The sequence below is a fragment of the Tribolium castaneum genome, chromosome 4 (genome assembly GCF_031307605.1).
Source record: "Tribolium castaneum strain GA2 chromosome 4, icTriCast1.1, whole genome shotgun sequence".
NCBI classification, from domain to species: Eukaryota; Metazoa; Arthropoda; class Insecta; order Coleoptera; family Tenebrionidae; genus Tribolium; species Tribolium castaneum.
In genome coordinates, this window is record NC_087397.1 from 8,302,670 (window position 1) to 8,325,982 (window position 23,313).

General features: G+C 34.7%; 1 protein-coding gene across 13 annotated transcripts in view; it reads right to left on the minus strand.

The window, feature by feature from the left end:
* The window catches only part of dlg1 (discs large 1), a 214,229-nt gene that overhangs the window by 13,086 nt on the left and 177,830 nt on the right, over positions 1–23,313 (minus strand). For all 13 annotated transcript variants that reach the window (XM_064356389.1, XM_064356388.1, XM_064356390.1 and 10 more), the window contains 5 exons: positions 21,505–21,543; positions 16,020–16,295; positions 13,365–13,586; positions 11,053–11,200; positions 8,991–9,096 (listed from right to left, as the gene is read on the minus strand). In XM_064356389.1, coding sequence (XP_064212459.1) covers positions 8,991–9,096; positions 11,053–11,200; positions 13,365–13,586; positions 16,020–16,295; positions 21,505–21,543 — 791 coding nt within the window. The remainder of the gene's footprint in view (positions 1–8,990; positions 9,097–11,052; positions 11,201–13,364; positions 13,587–16,019; positions 16,296–21,504; positions 21,544–23,313) is intronic.

The following is a 23,313-nucleotide window of genomic DNA, read 5'->3' on the forward strand; positions in this document are numbered from 1 at the left end:
TTTTACAGCATTTTTGAACGTAGCTGGTACACTTTTTGAAATAATTTAAGTATTTAAAAAATTTGTGTTAAAATATCTGCAAAAAAATATCGACGGTGTAGGTCGGGTGTTCGAACCCGGATCAGGTGTGACAATTTTTCTATGAAAAAAAGTGTAGAAAAGGTAAGTGAAACAACACGTAAACAAAAATAAGATATTGATAGAACACATAAACGTATAAACGTAAAGCGGAGCATAAATCTGCCAGAAGTAAGAAAATAATGCAGCAAAAGGTAAAAGTACGTAAAGACGCCAAATTGTAAACGTAAGAGCACAAGGTAGAAATACGTTTTGTCTTGAGAGAAAAAGAGATGAACGTAAAGAAACATAACTTTAAACTTCAGCGTTGAATGCTTAGATAACTTTTTTCTTAAAATGTTCTTAGTTCTTAGAACAAAAATTTAAAAGCCTTTCAGATGGGCTGTCCCAAGTAAAATTTTAAGTTAATCAACTTTTAAGAAACTTTATATTTTTTTATGTTCTCGACTACAATCCTCAAAAAAATGTTCATACTTTCTTCTTTTAAGCTGACTCATTTTTTTATTCTAAGTTTTTGTGCAATATATATATATAAAAAATATTTTTCGTTAAACAAACAGATTAGATATACACAGTGTACACATTTCAAAAAGTAAACAATATAGACCAAAATAAAGTTTAGCGTAAAAACTTCATTATTAAAAATTAAAGGTAACATACATGGTCAATAATGGACTTTATCAACTCAAGCGACACTCTGTATTCAATTTTTTATTATTGACATCAATGAACGATGCGGGCGGTTTCATTGTTATTGCATTAAGAATGACTAATCTATGTAAAAGAAATTAATTTTTAGTCAGTTTTTGGGGTGTCTATAATCGATGGAACAACCTGGCATGACTCAGTAGTGACGCAAGCCCGGAGTTACCAAACAGTAGCAGCGAATGTAATTTTGTTTCCCCATCTCGGCCACTTATTAATTGTTTAATACACTACCGTAATAGCAAAACAATCAAGAGAAACCTTCACACTCTTGGTTTCGACTCAAAATAAACACAAGCTTGATTACAACTAACGAATTCAATTAGACTATTGTAAATTCTCATGGTCGATTTAGCTGGCAACAGAAGGTCAGAAATTTCGTGGCCTGTAATAAAAGTGTCCTAATAACTGTAAATACAGAAATGGCAATGTTGTGGGTGTGAGTGAATTTGAAATCGCATCGAACGGATGTCTTATTCGTGTTTTGTGGCGTCTACGTAAATTGGGAATTTACAATGTAAACAAAAAAATCAAGAATTTCATATGAGAAGCTTCATTAGCAACCAGTAAATTACGTTCGGGACGGATGATGGATATAAACCATCAAAAGTAAACAAGCTCCATAAATTTGGAAAATTTATCGGGGAGGAAAGTTTGTTTGAAGTTTAAACCCGAGGATCTTTATTAGCGACAAATCCTCGATTGAACAACTCGCCTTGACCATTTCCGCACAAGTACAAACAAACCAATTTAGGTGATCACGGCGCTGAATATTCCGATGGTGCATTTTCACGTTTCGCTATTTACCGTTTGTTTAACGTCACTTTGGAATTACACCCCCAATGAGTCACTAGGCACACCGCCACGGCAAAATTTACACTGCTCAAAAACACAACTACTATAGCGTAGAAGCCGTTCATTTATCGGAATACGGCTTTCCCATTGGACGACCTTTCAAAGTAGTCCAAGTTCAAGCCTGGTGCGGGAAATCCTACTCAACTACCGACGACCATAAGCTTCATAATCGTTTCAAATGACCTTCGGTGCAGTATGCGGTTCACCCCTAACGAATATTTTTCACGACCGGTCGGTCCCTCCACGAGGGCTACACCAAGGCAGTTGTTAAATAATGGATGCACATGTGGATGTGCCAACGGAACGGGATGATAACGACTCATCGAAACGACCAAAAAATGATAAATCAACCTGCAGGAACGAGCACGGAACACGAAACGCAGATTGTGATAAATATTCAATTCACTTGTTGGATGAATTAATCATTTCGGCTAATCCTATTGAACAACGAATTGCATAATTAGATTCGGGGGTGAAATGCGTTCGAAAAAACGACACTAGGTCAATCGATTACAGTTTGCCGCCATCTAGCCGCTATCGTTTGTATTCGACTCGAATCGATACCAATAAAGTCGCAAAGTCGTGTAGTAATTAAAAGAATGATTGGCCAATCAAGTGTGAAAGTCACTTTCAGACGAAACTTTATTTACCATCAGCTTAAAATCGGTGTAAGTATTCGAAATCCGACTTTCAACGACATTCCAAATCTTTCAAGGGTGGCATTTCTCTTACCTGAGTTACCAAAACACCTGTCCATTTAATATTTATTTATTTTACTCGAAAGTCGTAGATTTTATAAACTTCATTCATAATTACGCAGATCCTCCAAAGGTAACATCTGCTTGCAAACTTAGGTCCACTGAGTAAAATGCAAATTTAATTTATGGATTAGTAATGCCCTCAGTCTCCACAAAACACCGCTTTAGTGAAATAGTGGTTCAAACCACAATCCCAACAAGAATTTTTATAAGAATCAAAAGTTAGTTATGTTTTATGTATGAAACAGTAATTTATTTTGTTGCGAAGACAGGCTACTACTTAATGATAACCGAGACAAGTTTATGCAATACTTTATTATCATGTAATTATTCCTGAAAATTGGAATTACGCGGTTTGCTGTAACACAATACAATCACAGTTATTACTGTGTAATAAGTAACTGTCACATTGAAAAGATCCCCAAGGAAATCCGAGACAAATGCTAATTGGGTAAAACTTAAAATGTAGGTATTAATAAAATAATCTAAAGAAAAGTTCCGACTGGCGATCTATAAAAAAATTCGCGAAGAATTTTAAGAGCAATCTAAAACAGAGCAGAAACTAAGTGCCAAGAAACAATGGGAAAAATTCTACATGAAACTATAGAAGAATTTTGAAAAGACGCAAAATGGAATCTATCAAAAAATTTTGAAGAATGTAGAAAAGTGATTACTAGTTATAAAAAAATTTGAAAGTAATACACTCTACAAGATAATTCTAAAGAAAAATCTAGTGGGGATTTATAAACGGTTTTACAAATAGTCTATTTAAAAAGCAGTCCAGATACCGATCCACAGATGGCTTTAGAAAAGAATCAGAGAATAGTTTTAGGAAAAATCTAAAAAGAACATTACAGAAACAATATTGCAGAATATTATAAAGAATTTCTAAACAAAACTATATTTTTTGAAAAACCGCAAGGTGGAATCTAAAAGAAAATTTAGAGAACGTACAAAACAATTATTTTTGGTAGCCAGAAAAGGCATCCAGGGAAGATGTAAGATGCCTGGATTTTCCAGATTTTAGATCTACAAACAGCTTAATCAGAAAAAAACAGAAGGGAATCTAGAAGAAAATGTACGGACAACTCCAGAAACAATGCTAAAGAATAATCTAGAACAGCATCTAGAAGATTAAAAAACTTCGAAAATTAAAAAGCAAAAGAAAATACTCTTTCTACAAAATTAAGTATTGAAATGTGGCACTACTTTCAATAATAAATGTAAGTAACAGTGACAAAAAAATAAAATATAATATAAATATGAATTTGCAGGACACAAAACCATTTCAAAAAATGGAAGCAAGTAACAACAAAAATTAATAGTTTTGTTTCGTGTCCCGTTTAACTATTAAAAAAAAAAAAATTATTTGAAACATATAAAGTTTATCAAAATGTCTTTTCGTCCAGTTTTAACAGTAATATACCTTTTAGAAGCAGTTTATTCCAAGAAATGTATTCATAAAAAATAAAAAATATACCTTTCGAATTCAATTTCTCATTTAGCATATTAATAAATAAAGTATAGACAAGTGGTCAACTTTTTATGAAAAAATGTTTTAAAAAGCGGTGTCAAAATACAAATTCTCGGTCAATTTTCCGAGCATTTGTCACAAAATTAATTAAAATTTACCGACACCTTGAAACATTCCTTGCGTTCTTCATATCACATTTCAAATAATTAAAATAAATCAAAAGAAACGTTTAATACAAACCTGAGACGTAACATATTTCTGCTATCCAGTAATTAATAAATTGATACCCGTAATTAAACGTTTTTGATTTGTGTGATTATATGAAATTAACATGTTAATAACGTCGTTAATTATTCCAAGTCTGTGATTACAGAATAACGGTTTTGGGTAGGTGGTGTCTCTAAGCGATATTTTTTCGGCCTAATTGCTTTACCCAAACACGAAAAATGCTGATTATAATTTTTCTCTTGTAATTGCTGCTCACGGGCAGCTCAAATGATATTCTTCAACTCGGCATTTAATGCAGCAAAATATTTAATCCGACCAATGGCCTGAATCATGAAAAGCTTTAGGCTTCACGTGTACGAACCAAAATAAAAGAATCATTACATTAGGAACGAAAGTGTGTAATTTTAAAAATCGTAATTGCGGTTTATCGCCGCTATTAAGCTGTTAAAGCAGCGCGTTTTTAAATCCGCTTCGATGTGAATTTAGTTTTACATATGTTTAATGAACGAATTAACACTCCGATTGGAGTCATTCGCGCTCGTTTTTAATCAGGCCAGAGGCAAGCCGGCAAAATGAATCGATCACGTTTCCGTCTAGATTAAAGAAACCCGCTAATAATGAGAAAACTATGGGTCACGAACCGGATTAAACTAAAAATAGGGCGAAGAATAACTGAAAAGGTGGCGCTTTCCGCGGCAAAATTAAACAGTGCTAGTTTTTCAAAGGAAATGAAGCACATGTGTTCGATAATTTATTTTAACAGTTGATTACGGAATCGGAACTCTACATGGGTAATGAGAAAGCTCGATCGCTTGATGAACTTTTCGCTACATCACGCTCGCTTAGAAAAGCAAAAAGCGCCCTATTGGATGGGTTATATTTGAACCATTTCCAATTGCTTTCAAATGTGAGCTATGAATAGATGAATAGACGCTACTGTTTGTAATTCAAGCCTTGTCGATCTCGAACTGCTAATAATTATGTTTTTTGCAGTACGCAAACTGGCGAAACGCCAGCTCCAGACTTCAATCACTTCAAAAAATCGAGGTTTACACTGAAAATGTAAACTCATTGCCGTCGAACTACTCGAACTGTGCACAACTAGCGGAATATATTGCCAAGATTCCGACTCTCCCGCAGTTTTGGTACAGAAACTTGCAAAAAACAATTAGAACGAAAAGTTAATTGCATCTGGAAATTTCATTGACTCGAAACTTGTAATTAGTCGAGTATCTGAAATAACAAGCTTGATTTAGCAAACTGAAACTAGAACAAAACCCCTGCAACAATTTATACGTATTATCAACAGGAGTCTAGTTGTACGTAATACATTCAATTGAATTTCACTGTTTAAACAAGAATAATGCGATACCGGTATTAAGTGCAATTTGCAAGTGCTAAAATGGAGATTTCAATTTACACTGAAGTGAACAAAATTGTTATTGCGATAGCAGAAACAATTTCAAAAGTTTTATGTATTTATTGACACTTTCCCGACCTGATAATTAATAACACCAGCTAGCTAAAATTCGCACGAAATGACTTACTTTCAACTTGTTTAAATCACTTACATAAACCATTTAAATATTATTTAAATATTATATTCGGATTAAGAATTAGAATAGAGGAAAAAGACTTACTTTTAGTCACAGTTACGGAAGACTATAACTTAGGAGACGAAACGAGATACGAAAAACGAGATTTTCTGAACCCAAAGCAATAGCACGACAGGGTAAAAATGAGGGCGCACCAAGCGTTATACCGTCTCAGTGCCTAATCGTTTTAATTTTTGGAAAAATGTCCTTTACAGACTGAGAAAAACTGACGAGTAAACTTTTTATAACATGAGAAAAAATTATTTAGAAGTCAAAATCTGCACTTCGTGTCGTATTTTTGGAAATGCTGCAAATACCATTAAAGATACAAAAAATGTTAGGGAGAAATTTGTAGAGAATAAAATTTCCTTTAAAAAAGTCCTCTAGACCATATGTCAATTGTCAATGGTTTAGGCCCTAAGAACGTTCAAAGTGGTTGAAGCGACGGATTCGTTAAAATTTACCGGCAAAATTAAGTAAATCCATCATTGAGTGTCATTGAACAGCTTTGGGGCCTAAATGGTTGAAGATAAAGATTTATTTTTACGTTGTTTCATATCCTAACTTCTAGATACCCGTACTCAGAGTCAATAACTCGTTGTTTACAATGACCAAACCTTGTTTGTCAAAAAACGAAACATAAACAAGAAATACATAATTGCAAATAAATAAATACGTCCCGATTGCTGTATAAAAAGCAAGGAAAAAAAATGGGTAAATACAATTTTGCGATTTGGAGAGAATTCAGCGAATAATCATAAATTTGATGTGAAACCGTATAATGAGTATTTTATTACCGTATAAACTAATTGATTTGAATGCGGGTCGTGAGAAGCCCCACTAATGAGTGGTTAATTAAAATATACTAGTTATCAAAAAAAGCGGAACACATGGAAATTGTGTAGGTAAAGAACTGAAACTTTGTGAAAATGTTGTTACCCACTCAAAAATAAATTGATAACAGTTTCTTAGCCATTCCTCAAAAAACAACCCCTTTAAGAAGGTTTTTCTAGTCTTTCTGGGGTTCACTGATATGCTTTTTCTGTTGGCGATAACTATGGAAAACTTTGTTTTCTGTGTATATTGGGCACTAACAGTATGCCTCCCGTACGAAGACAACCACGTTACCAGCAGTTAACCCCTTTTGAGCGGGGGCGAATTGTCGGGCTACGTGAAGGTGGCATGTCGGTTCGGGAAATTGCAGCTCGTGTGAATCGTGGAGTGGCTACTGTCCTGCGATGTATACGGGCATGGGAGGAAGAAGGGAGAGAACATCGAGCGAGAGGTTCTGGACGGCCACGAGGTACTACCGCACGCCAGGATCGGTACCTCCACTTTTTAGCCTTTCGAGACCGGCATGTCTCCACACGGCGGATTGGTGACCAGTGGTATGCTGCAGAGGGTCGACCAGTTACAATGGCAACTGTATATAGACGAATCAGATCTTTCGGGCTTCACTCTTATCGTCCGCATTTGGTGCTCCCCTTAACTCCTCAACAACGACAACATCGACTTGACTGGTGTCGCGCGCGAGAGAATTGGGATCTAGAATGGAATTCGGTGGTCTTTTCGGATGAATCGCGGTTTTGTTTGGGCATGCATGATGGTCGACAAAGAGTTAGAAGGGTACGTGGGGAACGGCGAAACGTAGCCTTTTCTGTGGAACGCCCTGTAGCTCGAACTGTGGGTGTCATGATTTGGGGCGCGATAGCCTATGGTAGTAGGTCACCCCTTGTTTTTATTGAGGGATCCATGACTGCCCAGCGCTACGTACAGGAGGTTCTGGAACCTGTCGCAGTACCATATGTGCAAACTATTGAAAACGCGTCGTTTCAACAGGATAACGCCACGCCACACTCAGCACGCTTTACGTTGAGGTACTTAGAAGAAGTTCAGGTGCAAGTTCTTCCTTGGCCGCCTCGATCGCCTGACCTCTCGCCGATCGAGCACATATGGGATTCAATAGGTCGGCGAGTGACGAATTTACCCCAGCCTCCACAAACGCTAGCGGACCTGCGACGAGAAATTTTGACTGCTTGGGAGGCCCTGCCCCAAGACGAAATTAATCATTTAATTCGAAGTATGCCACGGAGGGTTGCAGAGTGTATACATGCACGTGGAGGGCCAACCCATTATTAAGTTTTTTTTGTTAAAATTTTTATTTTTCAATTACACTTTTTTCATCATTTATTGTTTACTTTACCACCATTTTATATTTTTAATTTCATTAAATTCAACGCATTATTTCTGGGTGTTCCGCTTTTTTTGATAAGTAGTATATGTGGTATTTTAGTTAAAATTAGCAACATTTGAGAACGAAATTAAATTAAAGCAACTAACCTGATCATGTTAAAACCGATTACAAATCCCACATAAAACATCCACTAACTTTGAATGTCAAGCACCAACTCATGAATCTTCAAGCCATTGTGGAAGAAGAATCGAAAAAACGTGTAGGAATGCAACGCTAGTTGCAAGCAAATTGACTGAGAACTCTCCCGTTAAAAAATTGTTAATGATCGTTTAGCATAAGTTAATTCGTCGAAATGTGTCTCAGCGCCAAGGTAGTTGTCAACTCATTACCATTCTATCGGCAAGGAAGTTAAAGTTCATGAATGAGTGAGTGATGCAGTGACGGTTTTTTCTCCACGAATTAACTTGTTGTATTCAATTGTGGCAACTTTTTCCTTTTACTTTCAATTCAGTCGCCTTTGAAGTGGCTGCAAACTTCCTTATTAATGAGGAATTTTAACAAAGTGACTTTAATCGAATTTTTAGTTGGAGCTAGCGCTCAAACTTTCTAAATTTGGAAAAATGGTCTCTGGTTGCAGATGCATTTTTTGCTAAATGCTAATCCGGCGTTGTGTTAAATTCATGGTAACAATTATTCATTATTAATGCGCATTTTTGCCACAGAGGCTTTATTAAAACATCCATTTTAGTGGTAATTTATGGACATCGGGCACCGCATGACGACAAATCAATGGATTTCAATGGAGCGCTTCGCAATAAAAACAAATTCACTAAGCGGATCCGTTATTATTATGAAACAATAATAATTAGGCCTGACAAATGATTAAACTCTTTGTAACAAGCGGTCAAACAAAATAACACGCAGCGAAATTTGTCATTATTTCCAGACGAAAAGTTTTAATTATTGAATTAATTAGTAAATTCACCTCGAAATATTTGAGGAGAAATTCCGTTACCGCCCTGTTAAATAATTAATTTGCCAACTTCACAGAGAGGGTATAAAATATACTCGAAGCCTGGGGATTACGCCGGGTTTGAACTTACCGAGATACATCCTCCTGGCTGACAGCCCTTGGTGTTGAGGGTGGATGGTGAAGTGCGAGGTTTGATGAGTGAATCGACTCGGGGTACGCGTTTGATGCCTTCGTAGCTGGAACAATTTTCAATTATTTTTCACTTGATCCATAAACAATAACCCACCATTCTGAGAGAATTAAGTTAGATTTGAGTGTCATTCAACGGCGCTCTTATACAATGAAAAAATCTCCATCTTATTTCGTATTAGGTCGGCAAATAAATAAAGACGTTTTCGATTTGAAAACCAGGCTAAAAAAATCAATAAGCTCTGACATTAAAATGTTTTTCAACCGAAACGGCAAAATTTCGTCAAAAATTATACAAAAAATAATATTTTTGACTTTTTCGGAGAGTTTTTGAGCTAATTAGCAAATTACAAAAATAACATTGTCTTGATAAAAATATCGAAAAACCGCTGAATTGGATAATTGGATCGAAAATGTTGTCAATTTTGCTTTTTACAAGCGATCATGTAAGTACATTATTTTCAGTCAGACAATTAATATTTCACTCACAATTTATTCAAAAATACCAAAAAAATCATTGAATTGGATTGAAGATGGTATAAATCTAGCATTTTTCGAGCGCTGAACACGCATTTGAAATAACAAATCAGTTTCTTTGCGAGATTTTGTTATACCGGAAAGAAAAATCAGTAAATTGGAACAAAAATGGTATTTTTTTAAGCTTTTTAGCTCTTTATCGAGCCAGAAAAGTAATGATTATTATTATTACTATTATTATTTTTCTTTATAAATTTTGAACGTCTCTCCCGACTGATCAATTGATTAACATAATTAGATACCTCGTAAAGAGATTCTCTAAATTGTCCAAAGTACAAAATATCTGACTTTAACAGTTTTTTTATTGTATTTTCGGTTAATGCGTCTACGTGTATTGAACTTAGAGATGGACAGAACTTAAGTATGTGAAAATCGAAACAATTTTATATGAAAAAAAAAAACCATGCAAACTTGTGATATAACGCAAAGGGCTAGTAAAAAAGTAGCATTTTAATTAACCTAAACCTAAATAAAAAAAAGTTTTTCACCCTTGAATTATGTTAATACGAGTACATAATACCGATTTGAATTTCATTTTGTTTGTAGATATTTATTTATATTTATTGTTATGAGATTAAACCAATTAAATTCTTTGTTGATATTATTTTTATTAATTGAAAAATCGTATTCGCACATAAATTGCTGATTTAAATTTGCAGTTTTCTCTTGATACTCCTACCGCTCTTTGAACAGACAAATTTTGATGGTCCATTCAAGTGAAATTCTACTGTAGGTATTATTTTACCAACACAATTTTTTTTTAAATCTTTATTCCGCTCAGGAAATGTAAAAAATATTGTGAAAATATAGAAAAAATTAGAAGTAGTAAAACCAAAGCAAACGGTGCTGGATTTTTTTTTGCGTAGTGTACGACATGCTAAACAGTACCTACAAAATAAACTCGAGTTTGCACCCAATTCACTAGTTTTCAATAATTTATTTTCTTATCCATAGTTTAATTGCGCGCGAGATAAACAAAAACCTTATTATTATTACACTTTAATAATATTAAATAAGATTTGAGTCATATAACAGCGTCTTGACACAATAAAAAAGAGTCTCGATCTAATTTCAAACAACACGGTAAGTAAATAAATTCATTATTGATTTGCAAACCTTGTTTTATTTTTAAAAGCTCGTGTTTCTGCAACGTTTCATGAAATGATTTTCCTGAATATCGTCCATAGGCAACCAGTTATACCCGCAGCGCTTTTTTCCGTTTTACGCAAAGAAAAACCTCGTAATTTTCTCGCGAGACAGATTTATTGTTATTTGCAGCGTCACACAAGATAATGGTCTTTAGCCGCATTTAGAAGCGGCTATTGTTAATGTCGCCGCGAAGCGACCAACCCTTCTACAGTAATTTAATAAAATTATGAATGGATAACTGCTCCTGGGCTTTAAGGTAAAACCTGACGTTTGAATTATGAGATCGCGTCAGAAACAGTTATATATTTCTAACTTACACAATTGCGGCGAGTAGGAAGTATCAGATGCGGGAGCATTAAAGGCACTGTCTGGTTTGGCGACGACGAGCACAACCCTGTCCTGCGTTGTTTTGAGCGTAGTGACGGCGTCCTCATGGGTGACATTCTCCAGGTTAACTTCGCCTTTCTGAAAAACAACGTGAAACGTTTAATTAAAAGGAGAAAAAGGCAATTGTTGCAGACACCGATAGAGGAGAACGAGCGAAAGAAAATTTGATTATGTAATTATGTCGGAAGAACTGGCGTTATTTTATGTGAAATACGTGCTTTCTTTTCTTTGGACCTGGTGGCGCTTTCAGTGGAATTAGTTGGCTAATTTTTATTTGGTTGCTCGCAGAGGCGGTGAGAATGAAATATCTTTTATAAGCCTTTTTTACACGGAAAAACAAAATAGTTGTTCTCAAAAACTTCTGTAAGAATATTGTTAACGGCCTGATCAATAGAATTTTTGTTAATAAGTTTTAGGTTCGATTAATTAGTATTCCTTTTTTATAATCTTGTAGTTTGTGTTGTTTTTACTTTGTTTATTTTTTCTGTTTAACTGCTACGAAAAATTTTTAAAACCGCAATTGCCGCATTACGTCTTCCCCATTTTTATAAACATCTCTAAATGTAAAAGTAGAAGTAAATAACGATTTATTCATACAGTCATTTGACTCCATGTGTTGCATTAGCTCGACTTTTTGTTGTTTAAACATACTTGTTTTACGGATTGTGAGCACATTTCTAAAATGTACCGATTTTATAAATTAATTTCCTTTATAATTTAATTTAACTGCAATGCAACGTTATGACGTTTTTAATTCGTGGTCAGTGAGCACTATTTATATAATAATAAAAAAATTCTTTTGTTATTGACAACATCAATCAATTGTACAAATTCATAAGAACACGTTTCAAATATGTTCCCATTAAAAAAAGTCCCGACAAGGATACAGAGTACTGTATGGGAATTTTGACATGAGAACAAATTGGTGGAAAATTTTCCTACAAGTTAGGGAGAATAGGGTCCCAAAACGCATCCTTTTCGTCACAACAGCACAGGTGGATCATTAAATTAGAAAATCCGAGTGCGCCTTGCCAGATGCGACGGAAGAGCGGATGAGGAAGTTGAGCTATGCAACTTTCACGAGCGGCGGTTTTTCATTCACAACTCGTCTTAAATTCGGGAAAATCCGCCCCGGAATATAACAAATCATCTCGGGCCGTATTTATGATGAAAATTTACAAATTTCGATTAGCGAAAATTGAATTGGTTTATCGCCGAAATATGAAATTTTAACACCCTTCTCGTAATAAATTCCACATTTTAAAAAGCGTGAAATGCAAATAAACCCAGCGTGCACATGTTGTGTTGTTTTGCAAATTGTTTCGTGCATTTTTAATAATACGCCGAGCTGTCACAGGGCAATGCCATTGCCGTTCCGCTGCAAATTTCAAAAGACGACCACATTCATTGGAGATTATAGAAGAGAAACATTGCGTGGTGACTTTTGTGAATAAAATATCACAATGGAAATCCTAAACTCAATAAAATAACTGAAAGTTATTGATGCATTCTAAAATTTGTTTTTGTAACTCGCTGAATCTGTTTTACGTTGCTAATTGATATGAATCGACCTTAATAATAGTGTTTGCATGCAGGGCCTCCGGCTACGAATAAAAACAGTATCAGGAAAAATCCACATTGTTGAAGAGATCACGCGTTATTAGAAACAGTAGAAAAGAGAAATATGAAAAAGGATATTACGGCAATATTTCCATTTCGTGCTCCTTTTGAAAATCAATAGCACTATCAGTTCGTATATAAAAAACATCCCTGATAGGCAAAAATACCTCAACTATTTTCCTCTAAAAGAAAACTCGCTTCTTTTACTAACGCTGAACGGAAGTTCGTTCGGCGAAGACACGTTTGTCGTCGTGTATTTTCCCAGAATAATGAAAAGCCCCGTAGTCAAAAGAACATGGAAATTGTAAACGTAAAATAACGGGCTGACGACAGCGCATCATAAAATATTACGTACGGAACGTAAAACTAAGAGAAAATGAGAAATGTGTACGTTACTTAACACTTTAATAACGACCCCAAAAAGTGGAAACCGAATTTAATTAAAGTCGCGACTGCAATAATTTGAAAAATGCGCCTTCTTTCCCATCACATAAAACAAGAAATCGTTTAAAAACTTGTTGCTGTATAAACGTAAATTCTCTCGTCGTAAATGTTGAAGTGTCTCTCGATTGAGATTTTGCAACGTTCAGTCGACGAAACGTCTGGATAAGAGGATACTTACGACAGCGTCCCTGACTGCGACGAGTTTATCGCCAACAAGGAGACGACCATCCACTTGAGCAGCACCACCCTCCATCACTTTAGTGACATAAATGCCGTTATCACCGGGGATGTGCTGATTGCCAATGCCACCGGCAATGCTAAAGCCGAGACCTTTGTTGCCTTTTACCAACTCGATCTCCATCAGTCTCATGTTGCGAGGTTGTCGCCGGCGTCGCACGCACTGAAAAATCACAAATTACTTAATTCACTTTGTGATCTCAAACAATTAACAGTCTAAAACTCAAGCTAATAAACGCTTTAATCAGGAGCTAACGGCTTCTCTTTGTAGGTTTTTCTGATTAAGGAACTAAATTAAAGATTGTTGTTTTTATGGAGATTTTTTTTGAATAATTTGAAAAATTCGCTAGGTTAGAACAAAATTCCAAAATAAAACCAAATGGTGCGATTGTTTTAATCAATTTTTAGAGCATTTTTCGATGGCAAATTCACCTCTCGTTTCTAAAGTACAAAACGAAGCTGCATATTTATATGTACCCGTAAATTAACAGAAATATATATTACTTTTCATAAATTTATGACCTCATTTTTCATTTGCTAAAACAATGTGGAAAATTATTAGTAAATTAGATCTAACTTTATGTGATTTCAAATCTTACTAATAAATTCGACGTATTTTGCCAACCAACCAACCAAAAAATCGATTGCATTATTTATTTTGTCAATTTAGAAACATTTTCCAATGAAAATAAACAAAATATTGGTCCGAAAAGTGTTTTTTGAGCTTTTATTTATTGACCTAGAGCATTTTCATAGCAAGAAATCCACTGAATCCAAAGGTTCTGTCAATCAAAATAAAAAAAAGTCTGAAATAAGATATTTTTTTAAAATATGGTAACATCTTAAAGAGAATAATTTTTAAATCAAAGCAAAGTGTAAAATCGTTAAATCAAATCTAAAAAGTGTTATTTTCTGTGAAGTTGGAAATGAAAGCTCAAAGCCAGAAATTCACTAAACTTGAAAGATTCTGTTAAAACATTGAAAAATTCTTCATATTTGCTTCTTCCGACAGAATCTAATTTTTCAAGCTTAAACAGCTGAAATTGTCATCTTCAATAACTTACAAAATACAAAGTATTTTGCCAAAACAAAGTAGAAAATCCATATCGAATGCATTATTGTTTCCTAATTTAGGAACATTTTCACCGAAAAAAAGCAGAAATACTAAAGCAGAACTTTCTATCTATTTCGAAACATATTTCACCGATAAACTTACAAAATTAACAAAAATGTACTACTTTCCCAAAATGTAAGATCTTATTCTTCAGTAAGATATTTAAAAATTTATGAAGAAAATCGTAGAGAAATTATTTGAAATTTTCTGTGAGTTTAGAAACATTTTCAGAGACTTACTAAATTCGAACTATTTTACCAAAACAAAGCATCAAACAAAGCATGTCGAATGCATTATTATGTTTATATCTAAATTTATGAACATATTTCAGTGAAAGACTGAGTCGGAGAAAGCAGAAATATTTGAACAAAGAGTCAAAAAGCTATAAATAAAAATAGAAGTCCGAAATGGATGATAAACTTAATAAATTAGAAATGTATTGTTATAAAAGAATAACACTGACATACGAACGCTTTAGACTTATTTTTCAAACGAATTTACTGAAACGAAGTAGAACATCGTTAAATTAGAAGTATGCTTGTATACTTCAAATCAACAGTTATATTTTTTCCGTTTTACCCCAATTTTCCCATTAGCACCTAAATTTCCGTCCTAATTCAAAGACAATACATAAAAATAATTTCAAATTTAAGATGCAACAGCACGTTTAATGCAAACTCTAATTGGTATTTTGTGTTCTTTGTAAGTCTTCGTTTAAGCACTGGCGTTTTCGAATTAAGTGGTAACGAATTTGGACGTTCAGCCGTTGGGAAAAGCCTTTGATAGAAGTAAAAATCGTGTCGTTCGAAATTTAATTCCGCTCCTAAGTATATTTATTACTATCGAAGAGCATCGTCAATATTTCCGGAACAATTTTCTTCCTCGTTGATCAATCAATCGAAGGACCGGAACAACATTGATTTTGATGAGCGTGAAATTCCCTGAAGGGGAATAGGCCGAGTTTATCTTTGAGAAAACAGACGCGATTAAATACTCCTCTGCGTATTTTTGCAATCAACTCGTCGGGTAAATATTTCAAGAAGAAATAAAATGATTACTCTATAATCCTTAGCCTTTCCGAAAACGGCGACACCTTTGAAATTGATTTCGGGGCTGTTCACCCCCATATTTCTCGAGATTACAGGTAGATAAAACACCGGCATGGGTAAAAATAACGTTTCGCGTCGACGAGTTTCACTAAACTGAAATCGCATGTGATGCAGCAAAATAAATTCGAACCGTGTCATAGGTGCACGACATAACCCGGCGCATCCGCCTTTTGTCGACGTGAAGGCCCGAAGTTACGATGGTGCACTATCTGCGATGAAAATCGGATTCTTGACTATAACTAATGACGACTCTCGGCAATCCTTACAATAGCTGTTTCGTTGCGAATTTTCAACAACAACCTTTTGAATCGTGCACGACATCATTATTTACAGGCGGAAAATATCGGGAAAACATCATAGAAAGCGCACTTACTAATTTGACTGTGTTGCCGGCCTTCTTGAGGGCCTCGACGGCGCTGGCGTGGGGGACATCGACGACGGGGACGTCGTTGACCGATAAAATCGAATCGTTCACCCGGAGTCGGCCGTCCGCCGACGCCGCTCCCCCAGGTATGAGTTTAGTGATATAAATCGCAGTGTCGTCGCCGATGTGGGGGTTGTCCGTGCCTCCGGCGATGCTGAAACCCAAGCCGGCGCCACCCCTTTCCAAAATGATTTCCTCGTACTCCCACTCATCGTCGCCGTTTACCTGCAGAGCAGAAAAACATACACTTACATCGAACGTAAATCCCTTGTAGGTATATTATTATTATTATCATCTAAGGGTTATTTCTGACATGATATCCGAAGATGCAAACAAAAATACTAAATACATATTTCACTTTGAAAATGCGTTTGATTTTTTAAACATTAATCGATTCAACATTGGTTTTTACCCTTTAAGTAATAATAGCAGTCTACAATAATTCCATAATGGACTCACCCTGTTTATTACTTTTATAAAAAAGATGCTATAGCACATATTTCAACAAACTCTACAAAAATAAAAATATTTAGAAAAAAATTCCTTTCAATTATTCAGTATTAAGCAGTATTAAGAAGTGAAGTAATTTTTTTTTCTTAATTTCTTAAAATATTTTTAATCCTGTGATATAATCAAGGAAGAGAGCAATTTCCTTCACTCTTCAAGTCAACGAAACCGAAAATTATCTATAATAATCTTCAATATTAAATTTTAAAAGTTGATTTTTATATCCAAAAATTAAATTAAATTAAAAATTAAATTATAAATTGCGAGTTCTGGATTTAAGAATATAATTTCTCAAAAAAATATTTATATAATAGTGTTAGTTATTCTTGTAAGAAGGCATTAGCTTAATTGAAAATTTACCCCTATTAATTTAAATTTTGTTAGTACAGTAAAACCTCTTAACAACGGACACCGATGAGGAACTTTTAATAGTCCGTTGTAGAGAGGTGTCCGCTAATAGGAAGTGGAAATTTTAGTACAGGTTTTGTTACGTTCCTACAAAAATGTCCGTTGTGAAGAGATGTCCGTTATTTGGAGGTGTCCGTTAAGGGAGGTTACTGTACGTTACTTAAAAGAAAAAACATAGGTAGTTACTTACTTTATTTAATTGTTACTATGCAAATGATGTACATTAGTAATTTTAATTAATCAAATCAAAGAAATATCATTAAGACAATTAAACACAAGAAATTATTTTTCTCAGCATAAGAACATTTTTTAGTGAGCCTAAACTAGCGCTCTTATTAAATGGAAGTTTCTCAATGGTAGAGTACCCTTGTATAAGAATTTTTTTGTCTGAAACAACCACCAAGTGATAGCAATGGCCGGAATAAATTCTTTATGGGATGTTTTATAGCCATTGGAACATCAATCTAAATTAAGTAGGTATGAAGGTTTATGTGTGCATAAATATTTTACGAGCGTGATCGATCAACGAAAGCAAAAGCGCTAACTTCTTAATAATTCTGTTACGAATAAATTTAAATATGAAAAATCCTGTTATTTCTTTTGCAAAGGCCATTTGGCTAGACCTTTTAATTTAAATATTTATCGCTTTGCCCGGAAAAATTTGCATAGAAATGGGCATTTTCGGAACGGATTATCTGCTGAAATTTCGAGACTGACATATTAAACGATATTTCACTAATAATTGCGGCGAAATGTAAGATCCCGCAGACTAGGTTTACATTCAATTTCGTTTTAATAGAGGAACTTGAAAAAACGTAATCAGTTTCTATAGATTTGTGAAACGAAGCCACCCAAAGCAATTTTTGTTATCGACTTATTGGAAGTACAATACAAAAAAGGAAACGCTTTGTGAAAAATATATAAATCGCAAGTAATTAAATTTTCATCATATGAAACCTGCAAATTGGATGTGTCAGAATATACATTTATGTAAACAATTTTAGTGGAGAAATGCGGTTTAATCGAGTGTAATTCCGCTCCGAAACAACATAATCAATGTTGAGCAAAATATTATTGTTAATACCTCCTGGCGGCAACCAATATAAATAAATTTGATGGATTCGTGTAATATTTTTAGCTAAACTACCATTTGCACGCCTAGTCCATCTTTCAAACATGATCCTATGTTATGTTTCATTTTTTCTTAATATAATTAGAGAAGCGTAAAATTAATTTGCACCGTAAATCATGATTAAAATTCATGCACTAAATTTAGCTTCAGAAATAAATCCAAGCCCTTGGTATTTAATTAGTTCTATTTATATCTGCTTTACACAATTGTAAATTCAACAAAGGATAATTAAATCTAAGGCCCAACTGAATTAAAAATAGTTGGCACGGAGATTTTTCAAATCATTGGCAGAAATGGGCAAACGGATTGCAAATTATTTATATGCGTGACATCACCGGCGTAAAAATATCATTGAAGACGAGGAAACACAAGGAAAAATTCTTGGCTCGCGCACTATGCGATTAAAAGCCGAAAAACTCTTTTGGATCAGATGCAAAATTACATAAAAGCCTGTCAGGGTAGTTAAAACCGGAGCGAACTAAACTAACCGAAATTTCGGAACAGAAATAGCACAAGTCGATCTAACCTGGTTTTCCACTGAAACGTAAAGGCAAACCAGATGCGAATAATTAAATGAATCCTAAAAGAATGTAAAACGTACTGTTGATTTAGCTTTACCAACGTCCCGTTTCACTCCACAGCCCATTTAGTCTTTTGCAGAAAAGGCGGTGTATTTAACACAGGTGTCACGTGCAAACGGTACACGTAGTTCTAAGGATCAGCTTCTTTCACCGGAATACAAAAATCATTTAAAGAGATGACGGCGTATGTGAACGCGCGCGAATGAAAGGAAACTGAAAATTGCCCAGTATATGAGGAGCACGCCACATCATTTTAAATCCCGCTAGAAACCGGCGAACTTTACAGTTAGACTTCTCGACGACAGATGCTAATGTTATTATTGTTTATTCCTGTTACGCAACTTGCGAAACTGGCTCGCTTCCGTGAAAACTCGACTTAATAATTATTATTTTTACTTATCAAGAAAAGTGTTGCAAGGTATAGATTTTTATTACATTTTAATAGTCCATTGTTTGCAATTATTGCTTGTGGTTTCATTCATTTTGCCATTGAAGAATAATACGTACAAGCCCAGCGGTAATGAGACTAAAACCCAGGCTAAAATTTAGATTATTCTTGCTTCTTAGTCAAACTGATTAAAGTTAGATAAGTGCTGAGACAGGTCGTTGATCAGCGTGTAGTATTCTAGAAATAGTATTCTCATATCCAGACAGCTGTAATATTTCGCAAGATATCAGAATGATACAACTGGCAAGTATAACGTCAGAAACACTTGCTTGCATTTTCTGCAATTCCTTCGTGAAACAGATCGTCCTTCAAAATCCATAAATTTAAGTCAATTACGTTTATTCCGAAAATGGGGAGAGAAAAATGCGAGCATTCACATCTGGTTTTTCGCGCCACAAAATTATCTGTAGTTAAATTTAAGATATTCCTTCTTATATGAAATTGGTTAGGTTCATTAATCATGATAATGTGAAGGCACCAGAAGTTAACACCTGTTGTTTTATTTTATCCTTCAGGAAAATCAACAACTCGGATATTTAAACTTTTAAAGGGATTAGGCGGGGAAAAGTAATTACAGTAATGAGTTTAAGCTTGTTTTTGATAGTCATGGTGTAAGAAAATTACCGCAAACGCTCCAGTAAAATCTGATCAGATGCTTTTTTCGAATGTATGAAATAAACCCACGCGAAAAATTTTACAAAAAAATCACAATGGAGAAAAAAGTGTCCATATGAACTATAGTACAGTACCAAGTTTTATAAAAGTTGGAAAAGTACTTTTAAATATAAAAAATATAACCTGTGTTTGTGGGTAACTTTTGGAAGCCAATGATAATTTCATAATAAAATGTATTTACAAAACAATATGAGTCAGTTTATTTTTAATGCTTAATCTATGGTACTACCTCGCGAAACATGCTGTATATTCTATATTATTATGTTTTAAAAAATGTCGTTCTAGATTAAAACTGTTCCAATTCTGCTCAAAAAGTATAGGCACTAAAAATTGGGAGGGGTTTTCAAAAAAAAAAAAAAAAACTGAAATTCGAGTAGATACACCCAGGTTTAATAAACATAGATATTATTCTTATAATGATCATTTTGACAAAGTTTAGATTATTGACGCAATCTCTATACAAAATCAGAAGTAAATGCTATCTTTAAAATAGAGAAGTAAAAACGAACAAGAATTAGAGGGAAAACAAACACCAATTTACATTAAACACAGCTTATAGTGAGCTTGTTTCTCTGTGGGTTTTTGGTAAATAAGTAGGTATTTTTTCGTGTGAGCCTTTTTCCATGTAAGTTTTTTTCGAAATGAGCTTTTTTCTTTGTGAGCATTATTCCGTTGAACTTCTTTCTCTGTGGGTTTTTTCTTATGGGCATTTTTTGTAAGCTTTTTTCCCGCGCGCATTTTTCGTGTGGGCTTCTTTCTGGTCACCAAATTATCTATACTTTAAGATATTCCTTCTTATATGAAATCAGTTGAGTTCATTAATCACAATACTGTGAAAGGCGCCAGAAGTTAACACCTGTTGTTTAATTTTATCCTCCACGAGAATCAACAACTCGGATATTTAAACTTTTAAAGTGATTAGGCGGAGAAAAGTAATTACAGTAATGGGTTCAAGCTTGTTTTTGATAATCATGGTGTAAGAAAATTACAGCAAACGCCTTGATAAAATCTGATCACAAGCAAATGGCAATAGCTTTTTTCGAATCGCTGTTTCCCACGATGTAATTTCCGTTATGAGTGAAATTGGTGAATTACCCCAGTTCACACTTGGAGCCATGATCGAGTTAGAGTCAGTTAAAGTTTCGGTCTGAATGCCAAATCTGGAACACTAACACTAATTTGATTATGTTGTTAAATGCAACGTTTCGCCTCAAACAAGCAAATCATTAATGTTGCACTAGTTCCCCAACAAGATCACTTTTTAATAAGATTAAGACGAAGAGTTCGTGCTAGATAGGGCTGCACTTGGTGGAATTACGTTTCTGATGTCTGCTCCAGTGAGCGCCTTTTAATAAAATGCTCGTTACACATTTTATATCTGAGAGACGAGAGCTACGTCCTGCACTAAATTAATCATAAATTTCTCCCGAACTGCAAATATCCTGACTGCTCTCGTAATCCTAGCCATTTATTAAAATTTACCTTCGCTCTTTGCTATTCGAGTGGAAATAGGACGAGGATTTTTTCTCACACTTGTTTCAGTAATAATAAGTGGAGGCTCTCACGAGAAGCACTCGCGAAAACCGGACGCCGGTAAGAAAATCCGACATCGGAAAGGCGGGAAATGCGAGTGGAAAGGCGTGGAAGCAATAGGGTACTGAAAAGACTATTTATTTCACTTACAGGTTTGGTGTCGCCAGAGCCCAACAAAGGAGAGTGCGCCTGGAACAAGAAACAAAAATCAAGCAAAATAGAATAAAATTTAATCATTGTGTTCGCCAGATTGGAAAACGTTCCACTCATCAGCCTGGATCAAGTGCTATCCGACGGCACATATTTGCATGTAAATTACGTACGACGCAAATTGATTGCATATTATCTTTTCCAGACTGATAGAGTGCATTTTCCCGTCTCAATCAATTAACAAGGAATTTATAAACCCGCGAGTAAATATAAAATTCCATGTTTATTCATAAGCCTTTTCAATTTATCAATCAAACGCATTAAGCTCGTAATTCAACCGAATTGTCAAGTCGGGCATTAATTCCAAGTGCGATGCAACGAGAATTTAACAGCGGCGCAAGTGGTCGTTGAAAATGCAAGAGATTCGGTAACAGTTGGTCCTTTGCCAACAAAACGTTAGAAAATCTGACGTGTCTGGTCGGCGGGAATTCAATTACGGGAGATTAGCCCTTCTCAGCCCGGTCCAGACACGCAAAATTCTATTTGCATGGTAAACAGAGAGCGTGGAATTTGCTCCACTGTGGTCAATTTTCGTCAAACGACGATCAGACAACAACGACCGTGGAAATTATTAGAGGACTAATCAAATCGAGATGTGTCGAGACTCCAACAAAGCAGTTGCTTCAACTTTCCGTCAAACAAAAGCAATTACGCGAACAAATGTGCACATTTTCACAAATCGTCAATCTATTATTTAAAAGTTTGAGCGAATCGTTCAAGTGGAAAACCTTTTTAATCAAATAAAATGTCGGAAACGAGCAAACAATTTGCGTCCTACGGAAATTACTTCGACTAACATACGTTTAAAATGCAGCTTGTGTCCTAAACGATGCATCAAAATTTCATACGTGCACATAACTTATGAATGCAAACTTTCGCATAAATGCAGATCGTCACGTTCTGCACAGAATGGACGGAAAAATCTAAAAACTTAGAATATAGATGGATACGAGGAACAACCAAAGAATCTGCCCGATCCATCAATTGAAGCAATTTCATTAAAGAAAGCAGAATAAATGCAAATCAGAGCATTTGTAAGAAAGCGAAACCAGGTGAAATTTCACCACCAAATCGATACTATTTACAAGGAATACATTTTGGATGAGAACAACGATAATTTAAAAAAATTGAAAAAAAAAAACAATTAGACAAATTTAACTTAAGATTACCTACTGACATCCAATATCCAATTACCAAAAATTACTTATTAAATTTCATAAAAATCAGTTCACCAGTAGGCTGGGAGTTATCAATCATCAATTCTCATTTTTATAAAAAGCTTTATTTAATTTGCTTTCTGTCTGTTTCAAATTCTTCGAGACAAATTTGAGAAAGTTCCTGTTGTCCGAATGAATTGAAATTTTGCACAGTTACGTAATCTACATGGCAATGCAATTCTATGTAGTTAATTACACCCTAAAGCAGAGTTTTGAGTTAAAGTCTATATTATTTAAGGGGGTAATTAAATTTGATTACAAAATTGGCCCTTAATATTAAAAATACTTTCAAGATCTCCGCCCCTAATCAACTTTTTCAACCAACTAGTCAACAATAAAATTTAATTCGAGAAAAAATGGTACGATTTATTTAAAGCAAAAACTCATACAAAAATGTTTCCGAAATTTTGGCCAATACAATTTTGATCACTGAGGCAAAACAATACGGCACATAAGAATAGACGGGCCAAGGAAGGTTATGCGAAAAGACGTAATTCGTTTTAAATTAAAATATATGTGCAGTTTAGGCGAT